At 38.1% G+C, this 22,043-nt stretch overlaps 1 protein-coding gene across 1 annotated transcript in view; it reads right to left on the bottom strand.

Annotated features, from left to right (window-relative positions):
- srbd1 (S1 RNA binding domain 1) overlaps nucleotides 1–22,043 on the bottom strand; it is a 236,699-nt gene that overhangs the window by 169,832 nt on the left and 44,824 nt on the right. The window contains exons 11-15 of the mRNA XM_052013214.1: nucleotides 17,616–17,719; nucleotides 15,988–16,095; nucleotides 12,748–12,905; nucleotides 9,576–9,666; nucleotides 5,732–5,839 (exon numbers count right to left, since the gene is read on the bottom strand). Coding sequence (XP_051869174.1) covers nucleotides 5,732–5,839; nucleotides 9,576–9,666; nucleotides 12,748–12,905; nucleotides 15,988–16,095; nucleotides 17,616–17,719 — 569 coding nt within the window. The remainder of the gene's footprint in view (nucleotides 1–5,731; nucleotides 5,840–9,575; nucleotides 9,667–12,747; nucleotides 12,906–15,987; nucleotides 16,096–17,615; nucleotides 17,720–22,043) is intronic.

Raw genomic sequence — 22,043 nt, 5'->3', positions numbered from 1 at the left:
TAAGATATGTACATCATGTCTGTTTCTGTAATCCATCTTATATTCGAATAGGAAAACAGCAGTTCTTGAAGTGTCTTTAATGTCCAATAATTAAAGATATTGAAAGTCAGGTAAAGAAAGTATTATACTAAGAAGAACTCCTCTTTCTCAAACATCGACTGACCCAGAAGCCTCTTTAAAGAGAATATACTTGAACTCCAAAATTGTGCCTACACATCATACCACAATGACATCAGCAATTTAACATATGCAACTTCAGTTATAAATATGTCCTTAATTTATACATCACAATGCATAACCAGTTTGTATTTAACCAGGTTTACAAAGCTACAGAGATTGCCAGCAACACTTGCAATTAATTCTATTTCCAGGATTTCTGAGAGGGTGCAAAACAGCTGAATCATTTGACAGACAACTTTTAATACCAAGAGAATCACATCAGGCACTTCCTTATGTAGAAAAAAGGCTTTCATGTTGACTCTCTTTCGTGTACTTCTTTCATGGTACATTAATAAAAATAAAGGCAACTCAGAGTAATCCAAGTCCCAAGGACACATCTAAAGTTACAGCACGACAGACAACTGATGAAATACAGATTAATGCTGTTTGAATAGAAAATGAATGCCATTGGTTCAATGTGCCAATCAGGTAAATAATATGGGTGTCACTGAACTACTTTCATTTCTGCAACCAGACCTGTTGTTTCACAGTCTTGTGTCCTTGAGAGTTAATTATCAAAATGTGCAGCTCAGTACTAACCATACCTACCAGGCAGTGATGCAGAAGAAAAAAGGCAAATGTAACATTAGAAGTATATGGGTGGAGTCATACAGAACAGGTATTTATAAAGAAGCCAGTTAAAATGGGTTGCCAGGGAATTAGATGCCATAATTTAGGTGCACTGAGACCAGGTGATAGAGATGAAAGTGTGTGGATAGTCATAAAGTTTAAGTACAAGATTGTCAGATTTCTTAATTGAACAGTATCACTATAAATCTCATTTGAATTATAATCAAAATACTTTTTCTCCTCTAACTTTGACAAACTTGTCCGCTTTCTCTGTTCAGCTTAAAATACCCTTAGCTCATTTCCTTAAATCTATTAACAGTATTATGTTTAACAAGTGTAGAACAGGAAATGAAAAAATATTTAAATCATTGTGCAGGTAGAGAAATAAAGCTTGAGACATACTTATAAGATAAACAAAGACATTTAAATAAAAACACGAAACTGTAAATCTCTCTCTGTCATCTCCACACTTAACTATGTATTGTATAGAAGCCAGAAGTCGCTATGAGTTTTACCCACTAACTTTGGCTGAAAGTTTCAGTTATTAGAACAGCAAAACCTTTGTCTTTGATTTGTCTTTTGTATTCATTAGCTACTTTCAGTGTACTCAGTAAAAGGAGTTTGCTTTATAAAACCAGGGAACCATTTTAGGCACAATAATCTTTTCAGATGCTATACTGTGAAAACAGCAAGGAGCTTACATCACAGTGTTAACGATAAGAATCAAACTTAATAACTGTGCTTCACAGAAATCAAGATTGGTATGATTCAACTTCCCCTTCCTTTATCTGAGAAAAAACAATTCAAAAGTATAGTCCGAAGTTCTGTTAATAAAAACAAAGTGTGCAAGCCAGTGGAACAGCTTAAGATGGGATAAATCACAGTTTTGGATGGAAACACATTTACCTGGGGCATTGAAATTATAAGCTCAAAATAAAAAGAATCAATGGCATAACACATTTGAAAAGGGGAAAGAAACTAAAACCAAACACAAATTTTTCTCCACATTGTTTGTCATAAAATATTCCAGCAAAATGCAGTTCAAAAATACTCCAAACCTGATAGAAATGTTTTTTAAAATCACTGCTGGGATGAACAGTGCAGTGTAAGTGTTTAACATGAGGCAAAGACCAGGAACAAAGAAATCATACATTTAAGGCCCTACCGAAAATTGTGGGATAAATTTCAAAAAAAAACCTGCAGCTGACTTGTGGACCAGACAGACAAATGAATCGCAGAAAAATAACATTTACTTAGAGTAATTGCGGTAATTTGCTTGTCAGTAGGCTGTTTTTTTTTGGAGGGGGTATAACTTACTTTTTTAAAAACCATTTTAAAATATTTAAATCATGCCTTTAAATCAGGTCTGTCAAATGTTTTACCTGAGTAACTATGGTTTTTAACATACATCCCTTGTTGCACTTAAGTTCATTTCTCTAATCCAGACTTATGGTTGGCTTGGTTTATGGGGTCTACTACAAAAATAAGTCAGTCAAGGGTCTAGTATTAGGTAGACAGATGGCAAGCTCTGGAAGCAACCAAGATGCAAGTCGGAGATGATCTTGCAGATGGAGATCAGAACCTCTCAGCAGCCATGAGGAAGGTCAGGGTCTCTGTGAGCAGGTTAGATGATCAAACCCACTGCAGTAGCAGTCTGATATTGTGGAATCCATACTTTCCACAATATCACAATTTAGATGGGGCCTTATGCTCAGTGCATTTCTGAGTACAAAGTAATGTGCACATTCTCCATGCAGGTGAAAAAAAACTTTGAAAAAGATTTTCTTAATTTTGGATTTATGTACACAGGAGAAAACACCAGAAGGTTACAGAGGCAATTGATTCTGCAAAATTTGAACTCTAATATTTTTAAACTTCAGAAATAGATTTTGGACTTTCAAAGTCAGTTAAAATACGAGATCTTATAATTCAAAGGATATAATTAAATCATGACCACAGAAAGCTTAAACTTGCAATAACGTTAGAAAGCTGTGATTTTAGCATGCACTGCACAACTGAAGGCTCATCAAAAACACTCATAGCTGGCAGTGATAAATAAAAAAAGTACAAATGTATGAATTGTGTACACTTTTTAAAAGGTACAGATTTAATAAAATATGCAGCACAGCTACTGAATGTGTATTAGGTTTGATGTCTGCTTAAGTTTGTTGAATTCCTAAAACATATTTTTGAACTCCAAATCTAACTAGTATTTGACAATGTTTAAAACTGAGCATTCTCAAGAGTTCTATACCCATTTTAGAATCCATGATTAGTTTTACCTAATGAAAACAATGGATCCATATGCTTATGTGAGACATCTGCTTCAGTTAAAATACACCACGCTCTTGGCTTGAACAGATAAAGTTAATATGAAACAGTCAAAATCTATATGAGTGCTAGCAATGGATAAAGATTTGTTGCAAAAAACCTCATGACATTGGGTTGGGCAGAAGCCCAACACAAATTTCAGTCAGTAACAAAGGGTCCAGAAGAGAAACAATGGAAAAAAAAAACTGACGTTATTAATGTTGGACTAGGAAACATAAAAACCAGTGAAACAATCATTACTATAAGGCACAGCAAGAAACACTTATTTCTCATTTAAGATTAATGTCAAATAAAGTCCAGGTGGTACTTATAAACATGAATTATTAGTTTTCACTTTAATAATCGGTTGCAATATGTAATTTTTATATTTTTTCTCATGCTTTTCTAGTTTTATTCTTTTTTTTTGCATATTACATGAATGGTATTTATTTGTAGCCAACGTTTGCAACCCATGCAACATAAAAGCATAACTAAAATGGAGTGAAGAAAAAGTAAAACAATGAGTAAATTTCACTTGGAATTTATTTAGGAACAAGGTTAAAAGAAAGTGAAGGATTTCTTTCTTTGCTAAGATAAAGTGAAATAAAAGAAAGGTGCTAGATGAAGTACTGATGAAATGTTAACTCTGTTCTCCACAGATCCTGCCTGATCAGCTGAGTATTTATTTCCAGAACTTTGTTTTTATTTCAGCTTTCCAGCATCTGCAGTTAATTTGATTTTTAATAAAAGTATCAGCTAGAAATACTGCACAGGAATCAAGCTCTTCCACAGACCCAGTCACAATTTTCACAATGTCTCCGCAATTTTTAATCAGTTTTTTTTATAAAAAAGATTTACTTTTGAGATAGGCTTCTCAAATCAGCAAAATTTTATTAATTAAAATGTAATGTTTAACAGGTCCATTGTTACTGAATAGAAAAGTATCTAAAATCTTTACTGACTGCAAAAGATTTTGGAGAACTAAGTAACTGCAGAAAAATTGCCTCAGTGAAATTCTCACTGCACCACGTAATGTTTTTGTGACATGGCCTATCTTCACCCGTGCCTCAGGCCTTCAGCTGAAAAAAATCCTCATCCATGTCTTTGCCATCTCCAAGATCAATCTATACAGCTCCCTTGATAAATCGCTCAAATTCCGTAAACTTGGATCTATCAAAGTTCTGCCAACATTACTCTAATCCACATTCCCCTGCTTATCCATCACTCCTGGATCCCTATTCATCAATGCCTACAGTTTAAAATTCTTATACTTATGCATAAACCTGTTCATGGGCACTCCCCTATCTCTGTAATTCTCTCAAGCCCCATGTTTCCATAGAACATTACAGCACAATACAGGCCCAAGGACTATGGACTTCTTAAACTAATCTCTCATACACTTCTTTGCACCAACTTTTGTGTATGTGCACTTAGATCTCTAGGGCTCAAGCTTTGTAATTTCGCTCTTTAACCTTTCCAACATACTTAGCTCTTTGACCAAGCTTTTAATGATTCTCCTAATTTCTCCTTAGTGCGGTATCAACTTTTTTTTATTAATCATGCTTCTATTCTGCATCTACATTACAGGTATTACATAATCACAAAATATACTTGATTAAAAAAAAATCAAAATTTGATTGCTTGAATATTTATAGTTTTCCACATGGATGTGTTCTTGATTGTCATCTTTTTTAATTTTCAAATTTTCAGGTTGAAAGGTATGCTGCGGGCTGCACTAAAATAAAGCTTAGCGCACAGCATATAACTGAAATCCAAATTTTCCATTTCTACACACTGTAGCCAGTTGAGCTACGAGCTTTAACAGCCTACAGGAAAACAAGAATCTCAGAACATAGAAGTTATTCCTGTCATCTGTGATCAATTTCCTCAAAATGAATCGTCTAATACTTCCAGTCTGAAACAACATTAATGTCTCTAATTAAAATTTCTGATCTATTAGCAATCTCTTGCCATCCTCTTATGCCAAATTATGAATTGATGATTTTTGACCACAAGTTACACTTTCAACAGTGCCTACTAATATAATATTCATGAGTTCAGTTACTTTATTTGCAAATCTTGCCAATCAATTTTACTTTGAATAAAACATTTCAGTTGTGCCAATGGACAAGATCATTGTAAAAGGAGAGTACGGAGATTCACCACGATTGGAGGACTTGAGTTTTAGAGAGAGATTTGACAGGCTGGGCTTGTTTTCCCTGGAGCAAAGGAGGCTGAGGGGTGACCTGATAGAGGTATATAAAGTTTATAAGAAGCAAAGATAGGATAGATAGAATCTTTTTCCCACAGTAGTGCTATCAAAAACAAGAGGGCATAGGTTTAAGGTGAGAGGAAGGAATTTCAAGGTAGGTTCAAGGACTTTTTGTTTTACACAAAGAATGGCCAATACCTGGATCTTGCTGCCAGAGGAGGTGATGGAGTCAGATACAATCACTATCTTTAAGAGACAATTAGACAGGCATTTGAATAGGCAAGGCATTGAAGAATACGGGCAAATGGGATTAGTGTAGGCGGGTAAAAATATCAGCGTGGACCAGGCGGACTGAATGGCAGATGTCTGTGCTGTACATCTATGACCGTATTACGAAGAAGTAAACTGAAGAGGACTTACCAGTAGACGACATCTAGAGGAGCAAAATACTTCTGGTTAATCAAGTCAGCAAAGAAAGACTCTGTTTCCCTGCAGGCAGTTCCATTACCGATAACTATAGTCGAACAACTTCAGAAAAAGAAAAAAAAAATCAACTTAAAAAATAAATCAAAATAACGAAGGAAAATCTTGAAATTTACTTGAGAAAATAAACTTAAAACATCTGCATGGAAGGATTCATAGCAGTGTGATTGCTTTATCTTTCCACTTAACTGGTTGACATCTTACATGTACCTTTCATTTTTCTACTATGTTTAAAGTCCAATTTTGTGGCTGTAATTTTGAGTTTGCATTTTCTTTTCTCAAAGTAAATGCAGGTCATCAAAACATTTTTAGGGCGAGTTATCCAACTAATTTATCCTATGTACTGATTACTTGAATCTAAAGTTGTGACTCTGAAGCAAATTCCATTTTCAGGATTACACGATTAAAGATCAGTGGCTAATGAGTCTCTTACACTGTTGTTTTTCTGTTTTCATCCAGTCATTTTCTATTTTATTTTTTCTGTTTTTGGAAAGGAGGCAATACTGTTATTCCACTGTAATTGATGATTCCTTGTCACTGAGAAGTTTGTGCTTGATTTTGTCCTTGAACTGCAGCAATCTTTGTGGGTTAATATATACTAATGTATGTGATTGGATTGCAGAGATCCAAAATAAATACTGTAAATTACCAACAATTTTTTTTTTACTATTCTGAAACATCATGCTTACAATTTTCTTTCACAGTTACTAAACAAAAAGAATACCACACTAACATGAATGTCTTTTCTGCAGGTTGTCTCTACAGAAGAACAACTCTAAATAAATCATTAATTTGCAGTTCCAAAAACCTGTGCTTTCTTCAGGAAACCATGGCCAGATACATTTGGATTTCAAAGACATAAATTTCATAGGAAATGAGCTTGTTTCCATTAAATTTAGTTGCATTTTAAACATTTAGTTATAATACTGAAAATAAAGGGAACTGCAACTTACTTATATTTACCAAAGTATTTTACACAAAATAGTTTAGTTACATCCTTCATGGCATTTCTTTTCCCACCATTCACTTAACTTCTACAACAGCATCCTTTTTTTTTCTAATCTTTATATTGGAATTGCACATATCTTTGGCAATCACCATAATGGTGGGATCTTTATTCGACTTCACCCAAACTTATCTTCAGTCAGGTCACAGGTTTTGGCACCTATTGGTGGCCGTCAGATACTCAGATATTTGTGGTTTTCTGTATATTTTTGGCAAAATACTCAACTGAACAAGTAACCAACAATATGACTTTCAGAATGAAAAGCAAAAAGCTACAAGATACTGGAAATCTGAAATAAAATCAAAATTCTGTGGATCTCTGAAGAAACAGAATTAACACTTTATAACAATGAACATTTATCAAAAGGGTGTCACAAGCAGTAATAAAGAAATAACCTTATGATGAAAGTTAACTCTTTCCACAGATGCTGCCTGACCTGCTGAGTATCATCAGCATTTCTATTTTTATGACTTCCAGGATGTATGGGTCATATCAAGTTTCTCTTTTGTTTTAAATTATTAAGCATTAATTTTTATTATCACCTATTTTAAACGTGATTGTGACCTTATCACTTTTCATTTCACCATACAAATGACATATGAAGTAAAGAAATATATAAAATATTCAGGTGGACACAGATGAGCCAGTCATATGAATAAACAAAATTTTCATTTTTTCTTATCTTATATTCTTTTCTGAGACCTGGACATATTGGTAAGGAAAACATAAGTAAGGATAACAGGGACAGGATTCCCCTTGTCCTCACCTACTACCCCATGAGCCTCCACATCCAACACATCATTCTCTGCAACTTCCACCACTTCCAATGGGATCCCACCATGAGGCACATCTCCCCCCCTGCCCCCCCCCACCCTTTTCACTTGTCCCTCCCCACTGATGATCCTCCTGGCAACCATGCAAAGTGCTACACCTGTCCCTACACCTCCTCCCTCACCACCATTCAGGGCCCTAGACAATCCTTCCAGGTGAGGCAATGCTTCACCTGTGAATTCAAGGGTGTCATTTATTGCACTCGGTGCGGCCTCCTCTGCATCGTTGAGATCCCGACGCAGATTGGGTAACCGCTTTGTCGAGTGCCTTTGCTCCGTCCGCCGCAAATGCGAGGATCTCCCAGTGGCCAACCACTTCAATTCCACATCCCACTCGCATACTGACGTGTCTATCCATGGCCTCCTCTACTGCCACGTTGAGGGTAGATGCAGGTTGGAGGAACAACACCTCATATTCCACTTTGGTAGTCTCCAAACTGATAGCCTCAACATCAATTTCCAGTAATTCATCCCCTCTTTTCCCCTCCCCCCCTTTGTCCTCCTTCACCACTTCTCTTTCCCCTCCACCACCCTCATGAACTGCCCATCTATTCCCCACCTCCTTTCCTTTTTTCCAATGGTCTACGGCCCTCTCTTTACCAGATTCCTCCTTCTTCAGCCCTTTGCCTCTTCTACCTATCACCTCTCAGCTTCTTACATCACTCCCTTTCATCCCCCCTCCCCCACCTTCCCCTCTCACCTGGACACCTATCACCTGCCAGCCTGTGCTCCTCCCCCTCCCCCCACCTTCTTACTTCTGGCCTCTGCCCTCTTCCTTTCCAGTCCTGATGAAGGATCTCGACCTGAAACGTCAACTGTTTATTTCCCTCCATAGGCGCTGCCTGACCTGCTGAGTTCCAACAGCATTTTGTGTGTATTGCTCCAGAATCTGCTGAATCTCTTATGTCTAAGGACAACATTTATTGACCATTGCTAATTGCCCTGAAGAAGATGGTGAGCCACCTACTTGAAATGCCAAGTCCTTCTGCAGTATTCCCACAGCATTGGTAGAAAGAGAATTTTAGGATTTAAACCAAGCAATAATGAAGGACTAATGATATATTTCCAAGTCATGATGGAAGACGTGGAGGGGGTGTTGCATATGCCTGCTCCCCTTGTCCTTTTTGATATCGGGGTCATGGGTTTGGAAGTGGCTGAGGAAGTAAGTCTGGGCAAATGACTGCACCACATTTTTAGATGCAACACACAGCAGTCAAGGTGCATTCATAGTGCTGGGAATGAATGTTCAGGATGGTTGAAGAGATGCCAGTCAAGTGGGCTGTTTTGTCCTGGATGATGTCAAGATTCTTGAAAGTTGTTTAGATGTGGAGAGTATGCCCTCTTGTCTTCTGCCTTGTAGATGGTGATAAGGCCTTGGGATGTCAGGAGACGAGCCACTTGCTGCAGGACACACAGCCTCGGATCTATATGGCTGGTCCAGTTATAGTTCTGGCCAATAGTGAGCACCAAGATATTGACTCCTTCATGATAATGCCATTGAATGTCAAAAATAGGTTAGACATTAACTTGTTGGTGAAGCTTGTTGCCTGGCAGTTTGTGATGCAAATGTTATTTGCTATTTATCAACCTATGGCATTGGTGAGTTTGCTTTTCAATGCCCATTGACAGCAGTTGTGCCAGATTGCCTTGAAGACGCACTTGGTCAAAATGCTGCCTTCATATCAACAGCAATCACTTTCACCTCACCCCTAGAATTTAGCTCTTTAATCCACATTTGGATCGATGCTGTGATAAGGTCTGTAAGCAAGTGGGCCATGTGATACCCAATCTGTGAATTGGTGAACAGGTTATCAGTAAGTAATGGGCATTGTTGATGACAGCTTCCAGATTTACTCTGTCAAAGTCTTTTAATTACGTCATCATTTGGCAATCAAAGTACATAACCAGAAGTCACAAAGGCAGATGTAAGATATAACTGTTGTACCTGTATTTATGAAGTAGATGCCTTAACCTTTCGGCGGCATTCTGTGCTCCTTGACCAAATAGGTACAACACATCAGTGTGAAGGATCTGGCCTAGAACAAAAGCAGAAGGGTTAACACGAGGTCAAATCACTTAGTCAATAGGATTACAAACATTTTCAGATATCAAACATAACTCCAGCGCCCTCCATGACAAAACAGCCATCAATGTTTTCACATCATTCTGCGATTTGCCATTAACCACAGAGAGATCAAAGGATCATGGAAACCAGAATATTCTAATGTTAAGGATTTGAAACTTCAAGTTGTCACTGTGCAAAGAAGGTTGTGCTGTAATTATACAAGTGCCTTTATTATGCTCTGTAACATGTGACTTTGGGCATTTTGTTTCAAGTGGATTGATAATTCTTTATTGGATTTTTGGCCAGATCTTACACTACGTGGCATGACCATTTTTAAGTAATTCCCTTAAGCTAACAGAATAGGTTTGAAATATTGAATAGGCTCTCATTAAATCCAATATTGAAGTATTCCATATCTTACACCTCCAGCTTATATTTGTATTGATACAAACTGCTGCATCATCAAATTACACATAAAACAGAACATGCAAGCAGCGTTGCCGGACATGAAATAGAACATGAAAGAATAAAATAATATTTAAATAACTGTTTTCATACCATTTTAAATGTTGCAAAATACTACCTCAATAACTCCATACGAATGCGGAAATTATTACATGTGTACTTTGCATCAATATCTCACAAGCAGATAAGAAAAGCTACATTTTGTTGTGCGACATTGGCTGTGGGAACAAATCCCTGTTCTTTGAACAAGGCCACTGGATCTTTAACTTACACCTTGATTTATTGCCTCAAGCAGTGGAGTATCAGTGCAGATCATGCACTCAAGTCCAGGCATGCTGTTAAAAGAACTTGCACGTTGGAGCTTATGTAGCAGCATTCATCTTCAATTGAACAGCTCATACAACTTTACTGTAAAAGTAATCCTCTGACATTTTGAAAGCCTTACAGTAAAATGAAACTTTTTAACCTTCTTTGTTACACCTAGCTCCCAGCCGATGTAGTCCAATAGTTCCTCTATAGCCACATCGATCTGTACATCAGCTAACACTTCAGTTTATAAGTACTTTAATAGTCACAGCCTAGCTGTGCTGCTTTCCTTTAATTTGACCCAAGCATTCCCCCTTGTCCAAGAACATTCCCTCACCCCCTTTAATCACACTACTCCTTCAGTAATGTTTTTTCTCTCAAAATCTTTTGATTTCATGTCTCAGTTTAATCCTGTGCTGAGCTGAAAGCACTATATTACTGTGTGTGTTCTTTTGTTGTGATAGAGATAAATTCATAGGAATCAAACAATCTTCCGCAGTATATTTCAATTTTATCATATAGTATCACAAGGTCCTCTTTCACTTTCTCTTCGAAAATTACAGATCACAGCATTGAACTTTAAACATCAATATAATTTATTAAATAAAAACATAGTTGTAATGTATCCTTAATTGAACTGGTTAAGTAATTATAGACTTTAACAGTAATTGTTAAACTTTTCCATCCCCAAGGAAGCAAGAAATAACAGAAGTGCTGTGCTGAGCTTTGATAGAAGTCATTTTTTAAAATAATTAAGACATTATTTCATAGCAGACTGAAGATCTCCTGAAAAACAGAGTTCATATGATTTGTTTTTGATGCTGCATTCCTCCAACTCATCTCCTTTATCTCTCACTTTTACCCTAGCACATCATGCCTGGTGGGCCTCCTACCCTGCACAAATAACACATCTCCTCCTCTCCACCTTGTTACACATGGTCTCAAGTGCAGCACTGGAACCTGTCACTGCTGGTGTTCTGCCATCTTGTTGAATAAAATGCTATGATTAGTGGAATGACTTCCACCATCTGCTCCAGCTATAATTTGGCTCACCTATAAAGATAACAAACAATCTGCTGGAGGAACTCAGCAAGTCGAGCAACATCTGTGAGGACAAAGGAATTGTCAACGTTTTCAGGCCGAAACCCTGCTCGATCCCACTGAGTTCCTCCAGCAGGTTGATTGCTACTCCAGATTCCAGCATCTGCAGTCTCCTGTGTCACCTTTAAGGCTAATTGATTTAATGGTTAACTCACGTAAAATGAGCTCTGCAATGAGACAGCAAGGTAATCAGCAGTGTAATAAGTGCTGGATGGTTACTCAAATGATAATTATAAGCAACGTGAACTTTGTATGCTTCTTACATTGGGATGAACAGTTACAGTTTGATTACATATTGTGATCCCAGTGCTATCTAATGTACCTTCAAACTATATCTTAAAGCTCTGTATAATGCAACTTCAATTTAGGCACACCTTTGCTACTTGTAACCCTGAATAACAATAAGAAATACCACTTTGTGGCACAGCAAATTCAATGTTAAATTAGCTATTAATTTGGCTGTGCAGTTATTTTTGCATACATACTGTATTAGGCATAATTCACGGAGAAACAACATATTTAAACAATGAAAAATTTAAAAACTTTTGAGGGTTGAGTGGGTAAAGACACAGATAACCTTCTCAGAATATTCTTCTGAAAAGACAGTAAATAAACAGGAAATCATCATGCATATTGAAATTTAAGCAACATTTTTATCCTATACCTTTATAAACAACATTGTTTTCCATGGATCTAATTTGCATATTTAACAGGGATCAAAGTTGGAATTTCTATACAAATACACCCTAATAATTCTTCAGCAATCTTGATGATGTTCATACCTTCTAACTCTTTAATAAAATAAAATTTTCCACCCAAAAGACTCAACAGACAAATATACTGTTTCGAAGAGATGCTGAGCTGCATGTTACAGAGAAATCACTGATCCATGCTGTTAATTGGTCTCAGTGAGGGTGGCAATATAGTAGCAGCTGTTTTCTATTTAACACATTTATATCCTGACAGAGGCTATCCAAACAGTATACAATAAATTAAAAATTGCACTTTATGGCCTGCAATCCCACAATGCGATAAATTCTGTGGATTATGTTGTTCCATTGTGTATCTTAACAGCATCTTAATAATGGAAAATAAAATATTAAGGCTTTGAACTGTGTAAAACATATTCATAGAGACAGAGTTAGCAAATACCTCCAAAGAAAAAAGATTTTGTACGTACTGGTAGCTGAAATGATTGAAAGCTTACAGCCGTGCCTAAAGCCAGGATCAATTCCCATCAGAACCCGGCCACGAACAGGATTAATCAAAAGAAGCTGTCGAAGGTTTCTCCCAAACATTGCAATTGATTCTTTCTCAGCATTTGAAGTCAAAAGGGAGCTTGAAAGAAAGGAAAATCAAAGTATTAACTCCATTAACAAATTAAATGAATACGTTATTCAAACAAAATAGAAGCCTCAAAATATAAACTTCAGTATTTCTCTTCTTCTATAGTGTCCATAAAGTGTCAAGAGAGAAATTCTTCAGAAGTGTAAAATTATGATACAAAAGTCTGAATTTATAAAAAAACATGCAAGGTATGCTGTATATCTAATATATTATGAAAACAAGCTCTTAGACAGTTTAAAGGATAAAGGCAATAAACTAGTTAGAGTTAATTTATGGAGTACTTTATAGATACTTGTAGATCATGGTTTCAGTGGGCAGAGTGCATGGGTTTCAGCTGACTTTGAAGTTAGGCTTCAAAAATTGGTCATTACATGTTTAAGATTCAGAGCAGACATCTTGTAAATTTAATGTCAGCAGGACCTGCATGATGCGACTGTGCATTATTTACAATGAGGAATTTAGCATCACTGCCTCATATCAAGGTTTTCAATGGAGTGACCATGGATTCCCAACAAAACCATTTGGTTGAATTGGTTAAGTAATCTTACATGTGCCCACCCACCAGTGTATCCTTCACAGACATTATATGCTATAAACTGGTTTATTATTTTCAAATATACCAAGGTACAGTAAAAAAAAACTTTGTTTTGCATGCCATCCATACAGATCATTTCAGTACAATAGTGTATTGAGGTAGTACAAGGGTAAACAATTAAAAAATGCAGAATATAGTGTTACAGTTACAGAGAAAGTGCTGTGCAAGCAGACAAAAAGGTGCAAGGCCATAACGAGGTAGATTGTGAGGTCAAGAGTCCATCTGATCATACTAGGGGACTGTTCAGTAGTCTTATAACAGTGGGATAGAAACTGTCCTTGAGCCTGATGGTACATGCTTTCAGGCTTTTGTACCCTCTGCCTGATGGGAGGAGGGAGAAGAGAGAATGTCCAGGGTGGGTGGGGTCTTTGATTATGCCGGCTGCTTTACCAAGGCAACGAGAAGTTTAGATAGAGTCCATGGAGGGGAGCTGGTTTCCGTGATGTGCTGAGTTGTGTCCACAACACTCTGCAGTTTCCTACGGTCACGGGCAGAGCAGTTACCATACCAAGCCATGATGCCTCCAGATAGGATACTTTCTATGGTACATCGATAAAAATTGGTGAGGGTCAAAAGGGACATGCCAAATTTCTTTAGCCTCCTGAGGAAGTAGAGGTGCCGGTGCACTTTCTTGGCTGTAGCGTCTACATGGTTGGACCAGGACGATGTTCACTCCTAGGAACTTGAAGCTTTCAACCCTCTCAACCTCAGCACCGTTGATGTAAACAAGAGCACATGCACCGCGCCTCTTCCTGAAGTCAATGACCAACTCTCATTTTGCTGACTTTGAGGGAAAGGCTGTTGTCATGACACCATGCCACTAGGCTCTCTATCTTCTTCCTGTGCTCCAACCCATTACTATTTGAGATTCAGCCCACTACAGTGGTGTCATCTGCAAACTTGTAGATAGAGTTAAAGCAGAATCTGGCCATGCAGTCATGAGTGTATAGGGAGTAGAGTAGGGGGCTGAGGATGCAGCCTTGTGGGGCATCAGTGTTGAGTATAATTGTGGCAGAGGTGTTGCTGCCTATCCTTAATGATTGCGGTCTGTTGGTCAGGAAGTTAAGGATCCAGTTGCAAAGGAAGGTGTTGAATCCCAGGTCTTGGAGTTTGGGGACGAGTTTGCTTGGAATTATAGTATTGAAGGTAGAGCTGTAGTCAATAATCATTAGTCTAATGTATGTGCCTTTACTGTCCAAGTGCTCCAGAGATGAGTGTAGAGGCAGGGAGATGGCATCTGCCATTTCGGCAGTAGGCGAATTGCAGTGGGTCGAGGCTGTCTGGGAGGCTGGAGTTGATATGTGCCTTGAAGCACTTCATGATGATGGATGTCAGAGCCAAGGGCTGTAGTCATTAAGGCACATTACCTCATTTTTCTTAAGTACCGGGATGATAGTTATCTTTTTAAAGCAGATGGGAGCCTCAGATTGAAATAGGGAGAAGTTAAAAATGTCTGCAAAACCCCTGCCAGCTGATCTGTGCAGGATCCGAAGACATGTCTGGGACACCATCCGGACCAGATGATTTCTGTGGGTTCACTCTCCGAAAGACTGTTCTGACGTCTGCAACGGTGACTATATAAGGAGTCATGGAAAAGTATGAACCAAGCAGCTGGTTTATTTTCCATAAAATTCAGAAATGAAAAAAAAATCTTCAATGCAATTCAATATAATTTCTATTGTTACACAGAACAGTGAAAACACACAATGTCATAACAAGCCTGGCTTTACTTCTGTAATTCAATATTCACTATGCCAACCAGCTCTAACCTTATTAACAAAGATCACTTTCCACTTCAACTTCTAAATGATTGAACCCAAGTGATGAGAGAGTATGGCAGTTAGTCAAAGGCTTCAACCTTGATCCTTGCTGAACTTCCTGCAACCAGGTCGATGCATGGTGGCCTATCAATTTAGGGTCAAAAAATTCTCCACATATTGGCACCTGCACATTTGTTTGACTACATGAAAAGAAAGCCATTCAGACATATTGTGTAAATGTGTGAGGAGATTGCAAAGAATATGCAGAGAGATACATGGCATTTAAATTAGAGGGTATAAAGATGACAGATGCAGCATAATGTGCAAAAATGTTATTTATTTTAATGGAAGAATGTAAAAGCAATCTCTTCTATATTGCACAAAACAAGTATTAGTGAAAAGAATGATCAAAAATTGAAGATAACAGGCAGATACAGTTTACGATTAGGAAAGAAAATGGCATGCTGCCCTTCCTCAAATGCAACATCGTACTTTGGGTCTAGGAGAAAAGTAGTTAAGGTTAATGCTTCTCTTCCTCACTCCATCAGAACTTTTGCTGGAAAGTGCACGGGTACAAGTTGCAACCAGCGTGGTATTTCATTATCAAGTAGCTTACTGATACTAAAGCAGCTGGGTTTGTAATTAAAAATTACACCTAAAGATTCATTACTACCTAAACCTTTATCTCCTTTGGAAAAATTTTGAAAATAATTGTTACCGGAATTCTCTGCACAGAAGTGGATAAATGAGTCGTTTATATGAATCTTCAGCAGAATCCTTCAAGAGCTTCATCAATTCAGGCCTTGCAAAACCACGAGGTCTCCATCTAGAATAGGGTTCAAACATACAGTTCAATATAAGCATTTGGTAAAGATTTTCTTTCAAATACTTTTAGCAAGGTATGAAAATTGACGATTTTACATGTCGAGATTGCTGACAGTCAATGTATCCTCTAAGCCACAGATGATACCTTGACTGTCAGCAATCTCTATCATATATTCAACATTTAAGACAAAAGCAAAAAAGTGAGATTTGATCTAAATTTAGTTTCTTCACCCAAATAAAGAATGAGTATTAGATCATGGAAGAGATACAACATATGGTAGGCATGGCACACTGAGAGGGAAAAGCGTAAATTAGATTTAGAGCTCTTCTCTGCTGGGATTTTCGTTGTGTCTTTGTTGGATCAATGGTAAAATAATTTATAGGTTCTGATTGCTTTAGTTAGTCATGTGACTACCAGGATGCCAGAAGGCAAAGTCAGGATATTTCATAATTTTCATCCAACAATTCTTATGATCTTGTGTAAATTTACTAGTGATGACATTACATAGTTATAAATGTCTTCTCTACAGTACCAACAGTTTAAGAGATACAAAGATGCTCATTATTTTTCCAGTTCTTTCATGAACTGAGTTTTAGGTATAATGTTACAGGCACAGTAGTGTAGCGGTTAGTGTAACGCTATTACAGCGCCAGCAACCAGGGTTCAATTCTGGCTGCTGTCTGTAAGGAGTTTGTATGTTCTCCCCGTGACTGCGTGGGTTTCCTCCCACATTCCAAAGACGTACAGGTTAGGAAGTTGTGGGCATGCTACGTTGGCGCCAGAAGCGTGGCGATATTTGCGGGCTGCCCCCAGAACACTATGCAAAAGATGCATTTCACTGTGTGTTTCAATGTACATGTGACTAATAAAGAAATCTTATCTAGGAACACCAGAGCTTAATGATAACATATAAAATGGAATTAGATTGGGAGAAAGCGATTAAAATATTTGTAACCATTGTAAAATGTCCTTATTAAATGTGCACGACTTTTACTGCAAGCTTAAATAAGTCCAGCACAAGTCTGAAGAAGTTCGACATCAAGTGGAATTTAAATCCACGAAAAATATCCATGAAACCAACAGAATGCATTGTTGAATGCCTTTTTAACAATCTGCACTTGAATCAATATTTTGAACACATTTCAATAGATACAAAAAAACATGATCCCTGTACTCACACAAACCATATACCACATTGGCAACTTGGCTGCTGTATTTTGGTGCATTAATGCATATTCACCCATGAAGTTCTCTTTTCCAATCACTGCTTAATGTCATCTCCATCATATGGAAATACAAGACACTTTCCCACAGGCAGGTAGACAGGGAGAATCTAAAGACAAGTCTACTATATGCAGATGGCCTAAACAGGTCAGGGATCCTCATATTTAAAATGACATCCCTACCGAGCATGCTGTGGGAGTCTCAGAAACAGAACAACTTGAGGAGGTAAATAATTACAAAAGGGATAGTAATACAAAGTAAGGTTTAACATTAGCTATATTACTACGTAGACAGACCTTTCATTGATGCACCATCCACAGAACACATTTTTGACTCTGTCAGGAATGCTGACCTTCACTGTCAGAATCTTCAATTTTTCCCCTCGGTTAATGGCCAGAATCTGAGTGCAAACATAAATAGCATAGACAGATGACACATAAAATACCCAAAAGAAAAACTTACCAAGTCTCCTTATATATAAGCACACACTTGATGTTTTATGGTAAATCATACTGCATATAATCAATTAAGGAAGGTAATTTTATGGAAAGTTAAGTGTAGAAGTAGACAATGGAAAATGATGAGGCAAGATAACAGTAAAGGATGAGCCAAGTGGGTGTGTGCTGTCAGCGAAATACAACTGGATATTGCACAACATTCTCTGATAAATTCTACCTATTTCCATCCTTCATCAATAAAGTGCAATTTACTGCCCAAGTACCACTATTTTGTTTTAAATCAGTAAAACAATAAAACTGTTGTTCTTGAACCAATCTATGAGGTAAACCATTTGCTGGCACTAATGGTAACACAGAAACTTCTTAAATCTTCCATTTTAATGAGTTAATACTTAATAAATAATTCAGCAAAATTATACTAAATAAAATAAAAAATATCCTATTTTTCCACAAAAAATGCACAAATTATTTGTTCCTATACAAGTTATACGAATGTATTATTTTTGTATAATTTTTATGTAATTTACGTTTTTCTTGTGAATGTTGTGTCTCTGATGCTATGTTCCTGTGATGCTGCTGCAAGGAAGTTTTTCATTGCACCTGTACTTGTGCATATGACAATAAACTTGACTTTGAACATCAATAATTTTCACATACAAGAAGCATTTTTTTATTGATGGCTTATGGCAATACACCAACAACTGACCAGCCTTTTTGTACTATGTCACTTACAGCAAAGGGCTATTTGCTCAGCTACTCTCCTAATATACTGCTGAAGAAAGCAGATCAAGCTGCAAAGAGATCAAAAACCTACAAACAATCTGCTGGAGAAACTCAGCGGGTTGAGCAGCATCTTTTGGGGGAAAGGAATTGTCAAAGTTTCAGCTTGAAACCCTGCATCAGGATGAAGAGTGGAGATAGCCACTATAGAGCAAGGCGGAATGGTGAGACCGAGGTGATTGGTGGACTGAGGTGGGGTGAAGGATGATGGGCAGGTTAAGCTTGGTAGGAAAGGGGAGGGGTGGAGTTAGGAGACAGAGGCAGGTGGATGATGGATGGAGGCAGAAGGAAAAAAAAAGGAGAGGCAGCTGCTGGAGGGTGATAAGCAGGAAAACAATAGCTAGCAGTGCTGGAATCTGATAAGTAAGGGAGGTGAGAATGGGAACCATTCGATGAGAGGTGAATGGCAGATGGAACCAGAACCACATGGGGGTGGGGGTTTGCGTGGGTTTCCTCCGGGTGCTCTGGTTTTCCCCCCACATTCCAAAGACGTACAGATTAGGAAGTTGTGGGCATCCTAAATTGGCGCCAGAAGCATGGCGAACCTTGCGGGCTGCCCTCAGAGCACTCTGCGCAAAAGATGCTTTTCACTGTTCCAATGTACATGTGACTAATAAAGATATCTTATGTGGATGAACTGTGTTGCAGGAGGGGGAGGGGGACAAAGATGAGTGATGAAGAGCTGGGAAAGGGGACAGCAATGGGAGGACTGTAGGAGGATCAGAAGGAAAGAAAAAGCAGGGGAAAAGGGGGAAAACACACCGGCCGGGGGGGGGGGGGGGGGAAGGTTACCTAAAACTGGAAAACTTAATGTTCATGCCTTCTGCTTGTAGGCTTGTAGTCTACCCAGGTAGAATACAAGGTGTTGTTCCCCTAGTTTGCATTGGGCCTCACCCTGGCAGTGGAGAAGGCAGAGGATGGACAGGTCAGTGTGGGAATGGGAAGAATAATTGAAATGGCATACATTCGGTAGCTCAGGATGGCCATTGCTGACAGAGCGCAGGCACTCTGCAAACCATTTGCCTAGTTTATGCTTGGTCTCATCGACGTAGAGGAGGCTACATTAACGTTGAATGCAGCAGATGAGGTTAGAGGAGGTGCACATGAATCTTTGCCTCACCTGGAAGGGCTGTTTAATTTCCTGGATGGTAGTAAGGGATTAAGTGAAGGACAAGTGTTGCATCACCTATGGTTTCAGGGGAAAGTACCGGGGGTGGAAAGGGGTGGGTGGGGAGGAGGGGAAGGAGGCAGGGAGTCCGGGAGAGGGTAGTCATCGTGAAAAGCAGAAAGGGGTGGGGAGGGAAAGATGTTGCTGGTGCTGGGATCCCATTGCAACTGGCAGAAATGACAAAGGATGAAGTGTTGGATGCAGAGGCTTCTGGGGTGAATGGTGAGAACCAAGGGAACTACTTCTGTTCTGTTCGGAGGGAGGGGGCATGAAAGCTAAAGTTTAAGATATGCCCTGAACCTCTTAATGCATTTACAAATCAGTCCCATGTATCCACTAATATCCAGTTAATCCTATTATTAATAACTTAATACTGTAAATGTACAAATGCCTTCTACTGCTTCCAAACATCACCAGTCATTGGCAATGAAACCCATAAATGGAACACAGCAGGACAATTTCAAGGATAGGAATAAAATAAATCAGCCACACCTTACCTTTAAAATAACAAACGCGACACCCCTCTGTAAAATTCTGACAAAATATGGTTCTGATTCACGGTTTAGGATAGGTGAGCAAAATATTTATGGAAGTAATATATTTCAAAGAGCTAATGAAAATAAAGAATAAGGAGGGAAGTCCAGAACTAAGAACCTAAGGAGCCTGGGACCTTGTTTGGTGAAAGTTAAAGCAAAAAAAAAGGGGATTGATGAGAATTTACCAGATTGAATCAATGTAGATCAGGAAATGGATGGCAAAAACTTGAGAGTGAGGATAAGGCCATGAACTTTGGATGGGTTTAGCTGGTACCTAGGTATGAGATTGATCAAATGAACAAGGATTTCAGCAGAAAATGAGTTAAGTCAAGAGCAGAAACAACATGGGTTTGTACAATGAATTTTCTTTCAGAGAATGTGCCAAGCCACTTCATGTGATTGTTACCAAACAAAGTTTGACAGACAACTGAAAGCTGGCCAAGAAAGTAGACTGCTTCAGAGGAGAGTTGGAGAGATAAAGAGGAATAGGGAGAGAATTCCATGTGTAGAACCATGGCAGCTGAAGACAATCATTACTGACAGAGAAATTAAATTTGAAAATGATTAAGTTGCTAGAATTAAACAAGAGCAGATATGTCAGAGGCTTGCAGGAGATTAAAGAGAAAGAAATGAAAGAGGCCATGGAGGAATCTCAATCAAGGATGTAAAATCAAAGTCCTGATGCAGGGTCTTGACTCAAAACGTTGAGAATCCCTTTGCCTCCACTGATGCTGCCTGACCCACTGAGTTCTTCCAGCACCTTGTTTTTTGCTCCTTGTTCCAGCATCTGCAGTCGCTTGCGTCTCCATGTTAAAATCAAAGCCTTGCTTAACTTGAAATTGCAATATGTACTTTGTGTCTATACAGCCAATAAAGTACAAATTTGACTGATCACAATTCTCAGCAATCAGTCCAAAGCCTCTTAAGTTACGACTCATCAGAAAAAGAAATCATAAGGCTTTCTGTATCTACTAGTTTTTTTTTCAGATAGTTATTTCCTGACCTCCAAAACTTATTTTTTCTCCCTCAACTATTCTCTTATCCTTCCACAAATTGACCTTATATCTATGAACACTACTTATTGATCTGTCTGGTAAGGAAAACAGAAGCTTACATTTCCCCCTAAATGGGCCAAATATTTATACACCTCAAACAAACCTGCTATCGAGCCAGATTAGCCAATGCCTCTCCAGCCCCTAATTCTCCCTTGTACATTTTCCTTTCTTAGCCTATCACAGCCTTACTGTTTTACAGTGACCAGAAGTCTGCACTGCACTCCAGCTGTAGTGTTACATAGTTCCAGCATGACCTTGCAACTCATATTGCATTCCTCAGCCAAAAAAGGGAAGGATCCCAAGTACTTGCTGAACTATCTAATCTATCTATCTACAGAATTTCAGGGACCTGAGGTTACGACTTCCAAAGTCTCTCTCTTCCTATCATTTCTTGTATACCCTTACCCTCAGCAAATGCACTATCTTACAATTGTCAAAACTGAATTCTATTTGTCATTTATCCAGTCCATTACTGATCGTTTTGCAGGTTTTTCCTCTTAATTTTTAAATCATCCATCTTCTTGATCATGATTTCTATATTTGCATTTAATTATGGACATAAACCAGAAAAAAAACAAGAGATTTACCACAGAACTCTCATGGACAGTATTTCAATTACCAAAGACTTCTTTATTTAGTACCACTATTCTTTATTACCAAAAAATTCTTTACTTATTGCCACTAAGGAAATTTTGGATTCAATATGCCACTTTCCCTTGTATTCCAC

Source organism: Pristis pectinata, chromosome 3 (genome assembly GCF_009764475.1).
Source record: "Pristis pectinata isolate sPriPec2 chromosome 3, sPriPec2.1.pri, whole genome shotgun sequence".
NCBI lineage: Eukaryota > Metazoa > Chordata > Chondrichthyes > Rhinopristiformes > Pristidae > Pristis > Pristis pectinata.
This window is presented reverse-complemented; position numbering and strand designations above follow the sequence as displayed.